General features: G+C 35.4%; 2 protein-coding genes across 2 annotated transcripts; one reads left to right on the top strand and one right to left on the bottom strand.

Annotated features, from left to right (window-relative positions):
* The first annotated feature begins 1,893 nt into the window (after positions 1-1,893).
* LOC147568118 (putative CoA ligase CCL7) lies at positions 1,894-5,501 on the top strand. Its single transcript, XM_086654561.1, has 6 exons — positions 1,894-3,313; positions 3,790-3,979; positions 4,213-4,358; positions 4,623-4,690; positions 4,811-4,913; positions 5,310-5,501. The coding sequence occupies exons 1-6, from the start codon at positions 2,306-2,308 to the stop codon at positions 5,421-5,423; spliced, it is 1,629 nt and encodes a 542-aa protein (XP_086510687.1). The 5' UTR covers positions 1,894-2,305; the 3' UTR covers positions 5,424-5,501.
* A 1,806-nt stretch (positions 5,502-7,307) lies between these two features.
* LOC147568119 (uncharacterized) lies at positions 7,308-7,838 on the bottom strand. Its single transcript, XM_086659031.1, has one exon. The coding sequence runs from the start codon at positions 7,836-7,838 to the stop codon at positions 7,308-7,310; it is 531 nt and encodes a 176-aa protein (XP_086515157.1).
* Positions 7,839-14,574: the final 6,736 nt, after the last annotated feature.

Raw genomic sequence — 14,574 nt, forward strand, 5'->3', positions numbered from 1 at the left:
AGGGGGGATGTCCCAGTCTTTGATGCAAAAGAGATTCATCAGATATTTGAGCACTGAGAGCTTTATTTTGAAATTGAGAGCAAAGGGATATAGACCAGCTTCACATGGCCCTTTGAAAAGTATCTGGGTTGAGAATAGGTCCTTCACACAATAACCAAAAGGATCAAAGGTTAAAGAACATTGGTTATCTGTGGTAAATTTATGAACAGATAGTAAGTTGTGAGAAGCATGAGGGACTCTAAGTATATTAGAAAGCTTAAAAAAGTGATAATTCTTAACAAATGAAGAGTTGGCAATATGGGTAATAGACATACCTTGGCCATTAGCAGTAGCAATCTTCTCTTGGCCATGAAAATCAGTAGGATTAGTAATTTGATTAATGTCTGGAGTAATATAATTCGTGGTTCCAGAATCAGCATACCAAGGATAATGACCAAATATATCAGCAGATGCTAGCATTGCTGCAAGATTATTGGGAGGTGCACGACCTTGATATGAGAAATTGATACGATGATAACATTCCATGGTTGTATGCCCAATTTTGTGACAAATTTGACATGTTGGTCTCTCATTGAAGGAAGAAGAAGCCTTATTCTGATTGTATTGTGAGTTGTTTCTTCCATTATTATAGTATGATCTACCTCTTCCATTAGAAGAACGACCAAAATACTGACCTCTTCCAGAAGAATTATACCCTCTTCCATATCCTTGACCTCTTCCAGAATTAGGTTGATGTTGAATCAACAAAGCTTGATTGTTAATGACCTGGTTCCTCTTGAGTTTTTCAGTAATCCTGATTTCTTCACTAATGAGGAGATTGTGAAGTTCAGCTATAGTAACAGGAGGATTACGAATTCGTATTGCAGAAGCAAAGGAATCGAATTCAGGTGGTAAACCTCTAAGAATAGTAACAATGATTTCATTTGTACTAGCAGGACTACCAGAAGCAGCTAATTTATTACATATCTTCTTAATTTGACCTAAAAATTCAGGAATAGAGAGATTACCCTTTTTGCACTCTCGTAATTGATCTTGGAGTTGAATTACATGAGCAGTTGATGAAGTAGAGAATGATTCTTCAAGATTATTCCACAAATCTTTAGATGTAGAATTACCAATCACATATGGTATAACCGAGTCTGATAGCGTCGAATTAAACCAAATAAGTAGGGTTTGATCTTCCTTAACCCAATCGATATAGTATTGATTCACTATATTATTGATTTGTTGATTTTCATCAACAAATTTTGGAGGACAAGGCCTAGAGCCATCAATTAAATCCAGAACTTTGTACTTTCGCAGAATTGGAAGAAACATGGCTTTGCAAGTCAGATAATTATCTGCTTTAAGCCTAATTGGGATCGTATTTCCCATGGAGTTGATAGAAAGAGATGTTATTTTAGGTGTTTCCATCTTTGATTAGCAGAAATTGCAGGTTTAAAGTAACAAGAAGAAGAAGAAGAAGAAGCAGTCGATGAAGATGATGATTTTAGAGAGAGAAAGTTTGTTGTGATCTTTTAGAGAGAGAGAGAGAGAAAAGGAGAGACCTGAGCTGTGATACCATAATTGATTTTATTTCTCTTGAATCTAACAAAACTTATTACATGAGTTTATATAGAAGTTTAATCAAGGAAAAACGAAATCAAAAGAAGAAAATAGTTTGTTAGAAAACAGTTGGAGTTTGTTATAACCGAAACTAACTACCCTAACAACTCTAGGATTATGATTCTATGCTTGTCTTCATGATACAGTACTTCGCGCAGCTAGATAAGCTCTATTACAGACAACCATGCTTCGAACCCGACCAGCCCGAGTCCGTGAAGAATTTGCCGACCCCGGGCTGGGCCGATTCCCTCCCCTACATCTGGATGATGTATCAATCAATGCCCTTGTGATGACCCCCTGGTGATGACCCAACTACAGTCCAGGACATTAAAGAGCGCAGCGCGGGAAAACTGAAAAGAAACATCATCTTCGTTAAGAGAGAATCTTCTTAATTTCCTGCAACTTTCAATTTCCAAGAAAACACCACCATATGGACCAGTAATCAGTATCTCAGAGAAATACTACTCATTCTTACCTCATCGGCAATCTGAATTATGAATCAACCTCTTCGATTTGCGTGCAACCCCACTCTCTCAATTTCTGTTTCATTGTTTCGTCATCTTCATCGTCACCATCTTCGTCTTCTTTCTCTCTCTAAAAACATCTTTATTAAAACCCCATCTCCCTTTCACCCTAATATGTCAGATTCTTCACAACCCAGACTAAGATTTCTTCCTTCTTCCACATTCTTGCAACTTTAATGGAGAAATCTGGGTATGGAAGGGATGGAATTTACAGGTCTCTTCGACCTCATTTACTTCTACCCACTAACCCTAATACTTCAATGGTCTCATTCTTGCTTAGAAACTCGAATTCTTACTCGGATAAGCTTGCCCTAATTGATGCTGATTCAAACGAAACCCTAACTTTCAATCAATTCAAATCATTTGTTACTAAGGTTGCTCATGGGTTAATTCAATTAGGTATCAAGAAAGGTGATGTTGTACTAATTCTTGCACCTAATTCGATCCGATTCATTATCTGTTTCTTGGGAATTATTGCTATTGGAGCAATTGCAACTACTGTAAACCCTCTTTACACAATCACAGAAATCTCAAAGCAAGTTAAGGATTGTAACCCAAAACTTGTTGTTACAGTTCCTCAATTGTGGAACAAAGTTAAGGGTTTCGGTTTACCTGCTGTTATTTTAGGATCTGAAAATTCATCTTCATTAAAATCTGATTTTGGGATTACTTATTTCTCTAATTTGATTAAGATGGTTGGAGAAGTTACTGATTTTCCATTAGTTTTTATCAATCAAACTGATACAGCTGCACTTTTATACTCATCTGGTACAACTGGTACTAGTAAAGGTGTCGTTTTAACGCATCGAAATTTCATTTCTACTTCATTAATGGTGACATCTGATCAAGATTTTGAAGGTCAAAAGCATAACAGATTCCTCTGTTTCCTCCCCATGTTTCATATATTTGGTATTTCTATTATTAACTTTGCTCAGTTACAGAGAGGTAATACAGTTATAACAATGGGAAGATTTGATTTTGAGATGGTTTTGGCTTCTGTGGAGAAGTATAAGGTTACTCATTTGCCGGTTGTGCCGCCTGTTATGATTTCTTTTGCCAAGCAAAATGCAGTAAGAAAGTATGATCTTTCATCTTTGAAGCAACTTATTTCGGGTGCGGCTCCTCTGGGGAAGGATATTATGGAGGATTGTTCGAAGAACTTACCCCATGTTATGGTTGTTCAGGTAATCTAGTTGACTTAATTCTCACTGTATATATGATTGATTCATTTTGATTGTTGATAAAAATTTACTTCAAATTCATGAATGGAGTATATACTAATGAATTTGTTATGGATGATCTCAACATTCTCATGATGCATTGTGTTTGTTGGACCAAATATTTGCTGAAACATAGCATTAAACTGCGTCGAATCCGCCTAGTGCCTCGTTTTGGTGGTACTATTGAATCACAAATACCTTTAGAAGTCTAAATTGGAAAGTTACGATACCCATGAAAGCGGCTGAGCTTATGGTACTTGGTCTGCTCTGTAGAGTCATATGCTCTCTTATTAACTTGCAGATGTTCATTTCATGTTTCTAGGCATACCCCATAGAGAAGGTTCAGTCAGTCTGTTGAATTTTCATGTGATTCGTTTTGTTCTCTTCTTTATGAAAATTACGTTTCAAACTTCAAACATTGTACTGATTTCTCTTGTCAGGGTTATGGCTTGACAGAGTCTTGTGGTATCGTTTCACTTGAAAATCCAAGGATTGGCGCTCGCCACTCTGGTTCAACTGGAACTCTTGTCCCTGGAGTCGAATCCAAAATAGTGAGTGTAGAGACAACAAAACCTCTACCTCCTAAGCAGCTTGGTGAAATTTGGATACGAGGTCCAAATATGATGCAAGGTATATTTTCATTTTAATTCTTTTTCGGCATTCTACTTTCGAAACTTGAACAGGTCCAACAGTTTCCGGGTTGTATCACAGTCAGAGCGGGTCACTTCATTCACTAGAGTAACCTATATATCTCCACTACAGAAATTCATGGTTCCTCCCCTAGTTTTATGATTGGCGAGGTGTGAGATACTTCCATTACCTATTATAAATTTTTTATTCTTAACAACTTAAATGCTTGTCAGGTTATTTTCATAATCCAGAGGCTACTAAGTTGACCTTAGATAAACAAGGATGGGTACATACTGGCGATCTTGGGTATTTTGATGAAGAAGGGCAACTTTTTGTTGTTGACCGAATAAAAGAGCTCATCAAGTATAAAGGATTTCAGGTAAGTTTTTAAGATGCCATTGTTTTATATTTAAGTATCTTATCACGCATTAAGAAACAATTCCGATTCAAATATCATCGAAAAAGATGATGCAAGTCTGCTAGCTCTTGAAATATTTATACAAACCATCAAGTCTGTATCTTTCCAGTGCAAATAGTTTGATTATTCTCGAAAAAGATTTTGGGAAAACATTTGGAGAAATGTGGTTGTAGTTTCGACAAAATGGTTAATATTCTTTATGTATTCGTTTGAACCCTTTGGTAGGTTGCACCGGCAGAGCTTGAAGGTTTGCTTCTTTCACACCCTGAGATAGCAGATGCTGTTGTGATCCCGTAAGTTGGGGGCACTGATAATCCACACCCCATCTTATATCAACTTACTTAATTAGCAAAAGTAGGATTTTAGCAACATAAATGTCCAGAAAAATCTTATAAATCGTGTTAACGTTCTAGGCATCCCGACGCTGAAGCTGGTGAAGTACCTGTTGCTTATGTCGTTCGCTCCACTAACAGCTCTCTGACAGAAGAAGAAATTCAGAAATTCATAGCAAAGCAGGTAAACCGTAAACATAGTTTTATTTTCTAACCTTATGTCATAACTACTTATTGAAGTATGTTCGGTTGGTCCGTGTCTCATATCGTTTATACTTTACACAACTATATATTGATTCTCCAAAAGTTCTACGTACACATGGTGTTTCAGAACTAGCTTTTGTCAACTTGTTACGGCACGGTCTCTACGGGCCACCGCCATCTGTTGTGAAACACTACTTACTCCCAAAATTCATGATTCCAGATGGTATTAATCGATCGAATCAATAAAATGTTAAGCCATGTTTGATCATTTTTAGCATATGAATGTGATTTTGTTAAGTTTGTCTGAATATCATTACCAAATATCTTGATTGAAGCATTGCTTAGAACTTGATCTAGAGTTTTCTATCTGTTACAGGTTGCTCCTTTCAAAAGATTAAGAAGGGTAACATTTATAAATACTGTGCCCAAATCAGCTTCGGGTAAGATCCTTCGAAAAGAACTTATCGAAAAAGGCCGCTCAAAGATGTAATTTTTTGTTATCTCTCTTCAAATTCTGTAATGAAAAACTCAGAATAATAAAATGTTTATTAGTTTTTCTTCTGAAAAAGCATTTATCTGACTATTCAATTGAAAAGTAGTTTATTCCTACTTGAAGGGTCACCTCTCAGTCTCACAGGCTCAAAGCAGAACTTTTGTACTTTACTTTTTCTCTTTTGGCCCCAGGCCCACTAAATGTAAGTAAACTTTCTGAAATGGGCTAAATCCATATATGAGTTAGGCCCATGTGAAATTCGCTAGGCTCTCAGTTCTCCTGCCCAAATGGCGGTGGCCCCAAACTTTTGCCCTAGAGCTAGTTAGGTCCAAAATATGTCATTCTCAATAATGGTGGAGCCACCGACAGCAGAGCAAAATGCACATTCCTATCCGTACACCTAAAAAGTGAAACACTTCACGGTTTGGCATTATAGATAGGCGATTGCTTTGACAAGTAACAAAAAAACAACAGGTCTACATGATCCGCCTTTTTGATTCCCACTTGAACCGTCTTTGAGAGAAACAAAAATTTCTCTCCACATAACTGAACATGTGAGAGGAGAGAGAGAGAGAAGTTCAAGTGGGAGTCCCAAGAAGCGGGTTCAGTATACTTTTTGTAACAAAAAAATAAGTTTCATAATTGAAACCTTAGAAGCATAACTTTGGATTCTCAAAAGTAAAACAAGAAAAAATAAAAATCTAATATAATAGTAAAACACAATGAAAACTAAAAATGGATCAATGATGGACAAAGAAATACGGCGTACAAGCGTACAACTCCATAGTTATTGCTAGGAGGCAAAATAAGGGCACTCGTGTAATTCTACCTCCGCTCCGATGAGTTAGTATCAAAAGTTAGAAATCGTAGGTTCCGTCTCATATTAGATAGATATTGTAAGTAGTCGGTAATCTTAGGGTGTTAAAAATTGTCACTAGACAACTATCTTCTTTCAATTTAAGTAGATGTTTCCCGATTACAAAGGTTTCCATACCCTCCATGTTATAATGACTACACATATTATAGTACTTTTGTAAGTCTCTAGAACTAGTGTTAAATAGTAGATGGATGCATAGACAACCACAAACTACCACCATAGCTCGTGCATCCTTATCTTCTACTACTACTAGATGAATCAATGATGGGGATAATAGCTACCCACCACACCAACAATTGTTGTGATGGAGTAGACATTTCATGCTTAAAGGAATGGATTTCTTTGTATTTGGGACCATCCATTTCCATGTTATGGACACTTTTTTTTTTGTTGAAAGATGTTATGGACACTTGATACCCTAAAGTTTTTTTCCTACTCCACTTTCATTGCTTTGGTGTCCTTTTGATACTAACTATGACCTCAAGAAGCTACTTTTCATTATATATGGTCGCAAAACTAAAACCCCAATTAGTAAATAGTCTCACGGATTATGGAAAAAAGTTTATGATTACATCCTTAATAAAATAGATCTTAATTGTTATGTTTTTTAAAAGTTAGTCAAATTTGGTTTTCATGATCATCTAATGATGTAATAAGCAAACTATACATGTCCATTAATAAAGTAGAGGGAACATGAGAAAGGGAAATAAAAGTTTGGATAGGTATAGAATCTCTCTGAGACCAGGGACGATAAATTCGCACCCTTGCACATGTCAATCACGAGCCATTTTCAAAGTTAGGCCCGCAATAGAAAACATATAGGTCCTCCCCAATGTGGTGGATTTTGACTTTGGCCCAAAGTAGAATTACTTGCTTGGGTTCATCAAGGGGTGAGAATATTACTTGGAATCATGTGCTACTAGAACTTTTTCTTTTTATGTTGAAAGTTTCGTAACATTAAATTACGGGAGTTTTTTTTTAAAAAAAAAAGACAAGCATAACATCTATTGAAATTGAGAGTTAGTTACAATAGTGTTATGATGAGAAGAGAGACAGTTAGGAATACATGTTGAGGTATTAATACCCTCTCTCCTAGTGTTAATAGCAAGTGAGTTTGCTTTTGAGTTTAACTTCCTATTAACATACAAAAAACTGATATGTTCATAAGTAGTTCTAGCATCTTTGACTCTTCCTAAAGTATGCTTTGCAGTCCAGTGCAATGTGTTGGAGAAGCCATTCAAAAAGTTGTTCACATTAATGGAATCTCCTTCCAAAATTAGTTTCCTGACACCATGATTAACAGCCCAATGAACCCCAAGAAGGGTTGCCTTTCCTTCTCCTTCGTCTACTGATCTTGAATCAGTGACGATGGATTCACCGGCGATTTGGATTCCTGTAGAATCATGAGCAACAAAAGCTAAAGCTAAAGTATTTTTGACAAAAGAAACATCATAATTAATCTTGGTCACTCCTTGAGGTGGGGGAGTCCATTGCTGCTTATTCGAAAGTTGAATGAGAGAGTAGTCCCGCAGCATGTTTGTTTGGGTGTGGATGTAACTTTTAATAGTACACATTGATGTTTGTTTTCCTGAATATCATATCACATCTGCACTTCCAAATATGCCAAATAGCTATAACCAAGGTTTCTATTTGGCTCAGGTTAGCTGCTAAGTTACTTTCTTCATCTAAGCTATGAAAGTAGCTGAACCATTCTTTAAATCCTGTGTGATTCAAGTCTGTGAGGTAACTTTGATTGAATTCTCCTAGTATGGTTTTGACCGTCCTACAGTTTTGTATAAAATGTATAGGAGTTTCATCTTCTTGCCCATAAAGAGTGCACCCAGGGGAGATGTTTAACTGAAGATTAGACAACTTTTTGTTTAAAGGAAGTATGTTCTGGGCCAGTTTCCATAGGAAAAGAAGGATTCTAGGATGCACTCTGAGTTTCCATAACTTCTTCCATTGATCAAAGGAGCTTGTATTCTGATTTTGAGAATGGACTAAGTGTTTGTAATAGGAGGATACAGAGTAGTCTGTCTTTATGAATAAAGACAGGGGTATTGTTATCACTGATTTATCGTAATGATTAGTTTGTATGCATTGATTATTTTTTAATAAATTTGTCTAAAGTATTTTGCATGATATAAAGCATTCTTTATTTTATACGTTCTTTTACATGGACTATAAGAGTTATTACAATAATTGATACCTCATGAAAAATTAATATAAAATACATCAGATTGCAGAATTGAATAAACTTTATTGCAGCCTGATTTTAAAACATCATGACCCTTTCAAGACTAAATACCACCTCTTGAAGACTATCCTAAGCGGCTGAAAACCATCTAATATACTTACTTTATTGGTATATACATTCAATAAATTTTGAATTTCTATTTCTATAGGATCGAACTTGAGACGATATTCTAGTTGTGGGGTGAGTGTTTAATCACTTCACCAGAAAATAATAGAAGTTTATAAATTAATTTTATACGAAACAAGTGATGAATCACTATTTCCTTACTATTGTCATTTATGTGTCTTTCTTGCGCTTTTATATCAAAATGTCACAAATAATTAAATCTGAGTCACTAAAAACACTAATTTAATACTGCAAGTGTGACATTGAACTTAAGGTAATGTATTTCTAATAATTAAGTTTTTTAAGCATTTATCAGCTTTGTTTGAGTCAATGTACCTTACACTATAAAAAACTATAATTTGGAAAAAGTTTATAAGTTCACAAAATATATAATTAATATTAGATGGCAGATAAAAGTAGTCTGATATGAAAGCCCAAAAGATGGGTCCAAATAGGAAATTAGGCCACCGTAAAAAAAACATTAAAAAAATTGTTTTTATAAATTACAAATCAAGTCCAAATACGGATCATTGTGTTTTGTTAGAAGAAACATTTCATTGATAGATTACAAAGTCTATACAACAACGACAGTAAGGACTAAAATGTAATGCAGATTAACAAAGGGGCAAATAGAACATAAAACAGTACTTAGGGACTCAAGTTCAAAGTGGCAAGCGTGTGAGCCACACTGTTGCAAACGCGGTGTCAAAACTGTAATTTCGTGTGTGCCGCTGAGATTGACCCAGGGATCTCTTCAATCTCGTCCTCTAATCTCCATGCGGTCGTTTGATGGTCGTCGGATATTAAATCGACGAGTGATAAACAATCACTCTCAATTATAAATTGAGTTAACCCTAAATTGTGTGCTAGTTGAAGCACTAAAGAGATGCCTTGTAGCTCGCTGTGGAGTGGCGATTTTGGGGGAAATTCCCTCCTCAACCAGCCGATTATCGTACCTTCATGGTTTTTCGCCACTGCAGTCGCCGCCCCCTGGTGGTTGTATATGCACCATCGGTGTTAATCTTGATTGTTCTTGGTGTTGGAGGGGACCATTCGTCCATCTACAAGACAGTAGGTGATTGAGGTAATTGGTAGTAGTTGGAGTTGTACCTGATGTGGTTTTGGATCTGTCGCATGATCTGTTGAGGTGTTGCTGGAATTCTGTTGAAATGGAGAACGTTGCGTGCTTTCCACCAGAACCAAAGAAGATAATTGTACTCTATCAAAAAAATTTCCTTACTTTTACCATGGTCTAGTAGATTTTTAAGAGTTTCAACCAAATCTGATAGAATATGAAGGTGTAGATATGAATCTGTTAGTTGAATCAGTTCTTTAAATTTTGTACACTCATTGAATAGGTCATGCTCAGTTTGAATCTCTAAAGTACAAAATAAGCATAATTAGTTTATGGTAAGTATTCTCTTGCCTATATTAGATAGTACTGCTAAACTGTTGTGAATCATGCGCCAAAGGATCATTGTGTTGTTTATCCCATCTCGAGGCAGTCCTATTTTTCCTAATCTCCTTTCTGATGACATGTATAATTATGTTGTTAACAAGATCGACTATGTTAACTATTTTTACTAAAATTCTTTCTTCATTAAACTGTTAACAACATGTCTAATTATAAACTGTTGACGACATATATAACAGTATTTACTTAGTTAATGTATTGTAAAAAACAAAAGAAAAAATGCAGAGCACATTTCTTTTTTCACAAGACAAATAACAAAATGCATTAGCGAAACTTTTATTAATTATATGTTGACGAGTTTGTCAAATACAAAGGGTAATATGCATAACATTTTAATTTTTGCAAAAGACAAATAAAAAAATGCATTGGTCTAAATGTTTATGCTGGAAGCAAAACGAAAAATACAGAAACCATTTCTTTCTTCACAATACAAATCGAAAATGCTTTAGCCATATATTTGTGCCAATCAATGTGTTTGTCAAATGCAATACATTTTTGCAAAATAATTTTGGAGTAAAAACGAATTTGTTTAGAAATTTACAAAAGTATTGAGAGCAGCCTAAGATTTGTTGAGAAAATTTTCAGAAATATTTTTCACGTTGATTTGGGTGGGTTTGGTAGTAGGGACGAATTCGATCCCGAATTTCATTTCGAGGATAAAATTATACTTTTACGAAATAAATTTTTTTCAAATATTATTAACGATTGGTTCTGGTTTCTTATTATCCCCAAATTTCGAGTTTTTTGTTGCGAACCCTTTTTGTTTGCCTTCACTCTTTTGTAGAAGTAACGAGAGTAAATTTGCGAACCCTTTTTGTCAGTAACTTTTCCATCCACAATAATGACTTTATAATGTAAATTCCGGCTTTGTCTTTTTTTCTTTCCTATCTTCTCCCACTATCTCTTCATCATCTTCATCATTTTGTACTACTACTTTCACGTTCATCACCATCAGTTTCAACATCTCTATCTAATTTATTTCTTCTTCGTTCTCCAATATTTTCAAAAATCTTTTACCTCCGTCATCATCTTAAAACTTTTATACAGAGATTCACTAGTAGATATTTATTGACAAAAATAAAAATTATTTTTGAGGAAAGAAATTTCTGATTTTACTTGTTTTATTCTCTTCCATTCATTTTTATCTCTATTAGGAAAAATCATTTTGATTTTTCTTCTCTCAAGATAGTTAGAATTAACTTTCACTTTCTAGAGTTCCTCCCTTAAAACATTAAGCTTTTTCAAAAAATGACTCAATAAATCATACAAGTACAAGACCTAAACCAACTCAAAACCCTCTCTCAAGGCAAATTTATTTTATTTTTGGTTAATTCAAAACCCTCTTGAGATCGAGAGAAAAAATTTTAAGATGATTTTTTGTAATATAGAGAAAAATGAAGAATGAAGAGAAGATAAGAGAAGAAGAAAAATGAGGATTTTTTCTCAAAAATCATATTGATTTTCAATAAAACATATCTAGCAAAATCTAAATAGAAAAATTTGAAGATGATGACAGAGGTAAAATATTTTGAAAATGTTGGAGAATGAAGAAGAAATTACTTAGAGAGAGAAATATTGGAACGAGGGTGATGAAAATGAAAGTAGTAGTTCAAAATGATGAAGATGGTGAAGAGAGAGATCAAACTAATAAGAGAGAGAAAAGAAATTAATGGGTGGTAGAAACTAAGAAAAGCAAAAAAAGGACAAAGTTGAGATTTACATTATAAAGTCATTATTGTGGATGGAAAAGTTGATGCCGATAGAATTTAGGGGGCTAATTCGGAAACTTATCATCTTTAGGAGGCTATTTTGGTGAGTTGGTCATCTTTGGGGGGGGGGGGGGGGGGGGTAATAATAGAATTAACCCTTCAATTAAAGAACTTCCCGTACCTGTTTTATGTTGGAAAAAGTTTCTACGAAATAAAGACTTCTGTTTAATTAGGTTTGGCCTAGCGGACAACTTTATTTTGAGTGCAAAAATTAATAATTTTGCTTTTGCTTCATAATCTTCATTCATCTCTACCTCCAACAATCAGCCACCACCACCGACTATCACCGCCTCCGACCACCACCGCCTCCGACCACCACCGCCATCGACCACCACCAGGCCCGTGGAAGGCCCAGTGGGGGGGGGGGGGGGTAATAATAGAATTAACCCTTCAATTAAAGAACTTCCCGTACCTGTTTTATGTTGGAAAAAGTTTCTACGAAATAAAGACTTCTGTTTAATTAGGTTTGGCCTAGCGGACAACTTTATTTTGAGTGCAAAAATTAATAATTTTGCTTTTGCTCCATAATCTTCATTCATCTCTACCTCCAACAATCAGCCACCACCACCGACTATCACCGCCTCCGACCACCACCGACTACCACCGCCTCCGACCACCACCGCCATCGACCACCACCAGGCCCGTGGAAGGCCCAGTGCGGGCCGTGCGCCCGCACTGGGCCCCCACAACAAGGGGCCCATTGGTGATGAGCTTCTTTAGTTCCTACTAAAATAAAACGAGTCAGGAATATTGCAAAAAAGAGTGACAGCCAAGTTGGTAAACTTTTCAATATATGTTCTGTGATGCCTTGGGTTCAAATCTCCCTCGGGTCCTTTTTTTCCTAACAGCCAACTGCCAGCCCTCCTTTCTAATTAACTACTCTAATCTTATTTATTGGCTTTATTTAAGTATTCTAATTTTAGTACTCAAATACATATATATACAAACACACACCTAATTGGCAAATCTCATCTATTCTTTATCACATTTATCTTTCTAACTTTTAATTTCGGATTGCATGAGATGGCAACGTTAAACCCCAAATTTTGTGTAAAAGTCTTCCCAAGAGAGAAATTTAATTTGGAAGAATGTTAGGTCAATCAAAGAGCAATGTCATAATGATTTAATATGACTTTTTACAGATAAATTCTTTTAAAATTTGTGGTTATTACTTTACGTGTAACGTATTTCTTTTACTTCGCTTATTTTTTTTTTTGTATAAAAGGGCCCAAGTAAAAGTTTGGCACTGGGCCCCTAAATTGTCAGCCACGGCCCTGACCACCACTACAATCATCTCTTTCTCTCCATTATCTCCTCATGCCGTTTTCTCTTCTTGTCCCTTCATCTCTCACTTTTTCTCCTTCTTTCTATCTCTTCTGTTATCTCTTTATCACCATCTCATGCTATATCTCTATGTCTCCGACAAAGGGAACATCACTGTTCTGGCAAAGGGAAATATTCTTTTCGGCGTAAACCTATTCGTGTGAGATGAAGGGGACTCCAGGGAGGGTTTCAAGCGAAAGAAACCACCTCAAAAGTTGCATACCCTCGATCGAAAATTTTGCAACATTCGGTCCAGGATTCGTGACATGGCAGAATAGTCTGAAACCCTCTTCAAGGCCACTTTTGTCTCAGTCGAAGGGGGTTCCTACGAGAAAAACATCTCTCTTTGTCAAAACAGTGAGAGAAAGAGACAGAGCGAGAGAAAATAGTGTGAGAGAGAAAGAGATAGCATGAGAAAGACAAAGAAAGAAAGAAGAGATGGTCAATGGTCGAAAATCATAGTCTTGATCAGAAGTTGTGGTGGTAGAAAAGAGGCTAAGATTAACATTAGGAGGTAATACACTCACGTAAATTTTGGAATAAAAATGAAAATCTCTTCAGATTTAATCTTGATTTACTCCCTCTTTATTTGGGAGTGGGGGTAAACCTTTTTTTTTTGCGCCCAAACTCTAGTGTATGTGATCACTTGTATGCAGTCAAAATTTAATTAAATTAGGATTATTTTTCAAATAAATCCTAGTTTATAACCAACTTCTTGCCTAGTCCTTTAGTTATCAAAAATACCAAGATGACTCATTTTCGTGTTTTCTGTCCAAACTCTGTTAGGGTTGATTTTTGCCTTCCAATTTTACCCTTATCATTAATGTTATTTTATTACTATTGTTTCTCTCACTTGCATTATCTTTATCTTCTCCAATAAATCAGAATATTTTCAATTAGTTTTTTTTTTTTGTTTAATCTCCACCCCTCGCTGATATTCTCGAAATCCTTTCTGTTAGAAGAAAAGGTTTTGCTAATCTTCAATTTACCCCCAATTTTTCCATTAAACAAAAACTGCAATCTTAGTTCTAAAATTGAACAACTACTGAGAACCGATAAAAATTTAGAACCAAATTGGAATACTCCTTGAAAATTATAGCAACATAATCTCATGGATTACAAGAAAACCATAAAAATCTTGAATTCAGAGGAAACAAGTGATATCCAGACAAAAAAAAAATGAAGAATTGGAATTACCTTCAATCTGATTATATATTCTTCTTCATTATCAACAAAAAAACTAATTAAATTTTTCAAGTTTAACTTTTAATAGCTTAATACAATTCAGCTTCACCAACAACCGTAACATCTTCATTAACTAATCTACGTTTGATATTAGATCT

Source organism: Eschscholzia californica, unplaced genomic scaffold (genome assembly GCF_041429995.1).
Source record: "Eschscholzia californica isolate CP2 unplaced genomic scaffold, dmEscCali1.0.p SCAF_1, whole genome shotgun sequence".
Taxonomy (NCBI): domain Eukaryota; kingdom Viridiplantae; phylum Streptophyta; class Magnoliopsida; order Ranunculales; family Papaveraceae; genus Eschscholzia; species Eschscholzia californica.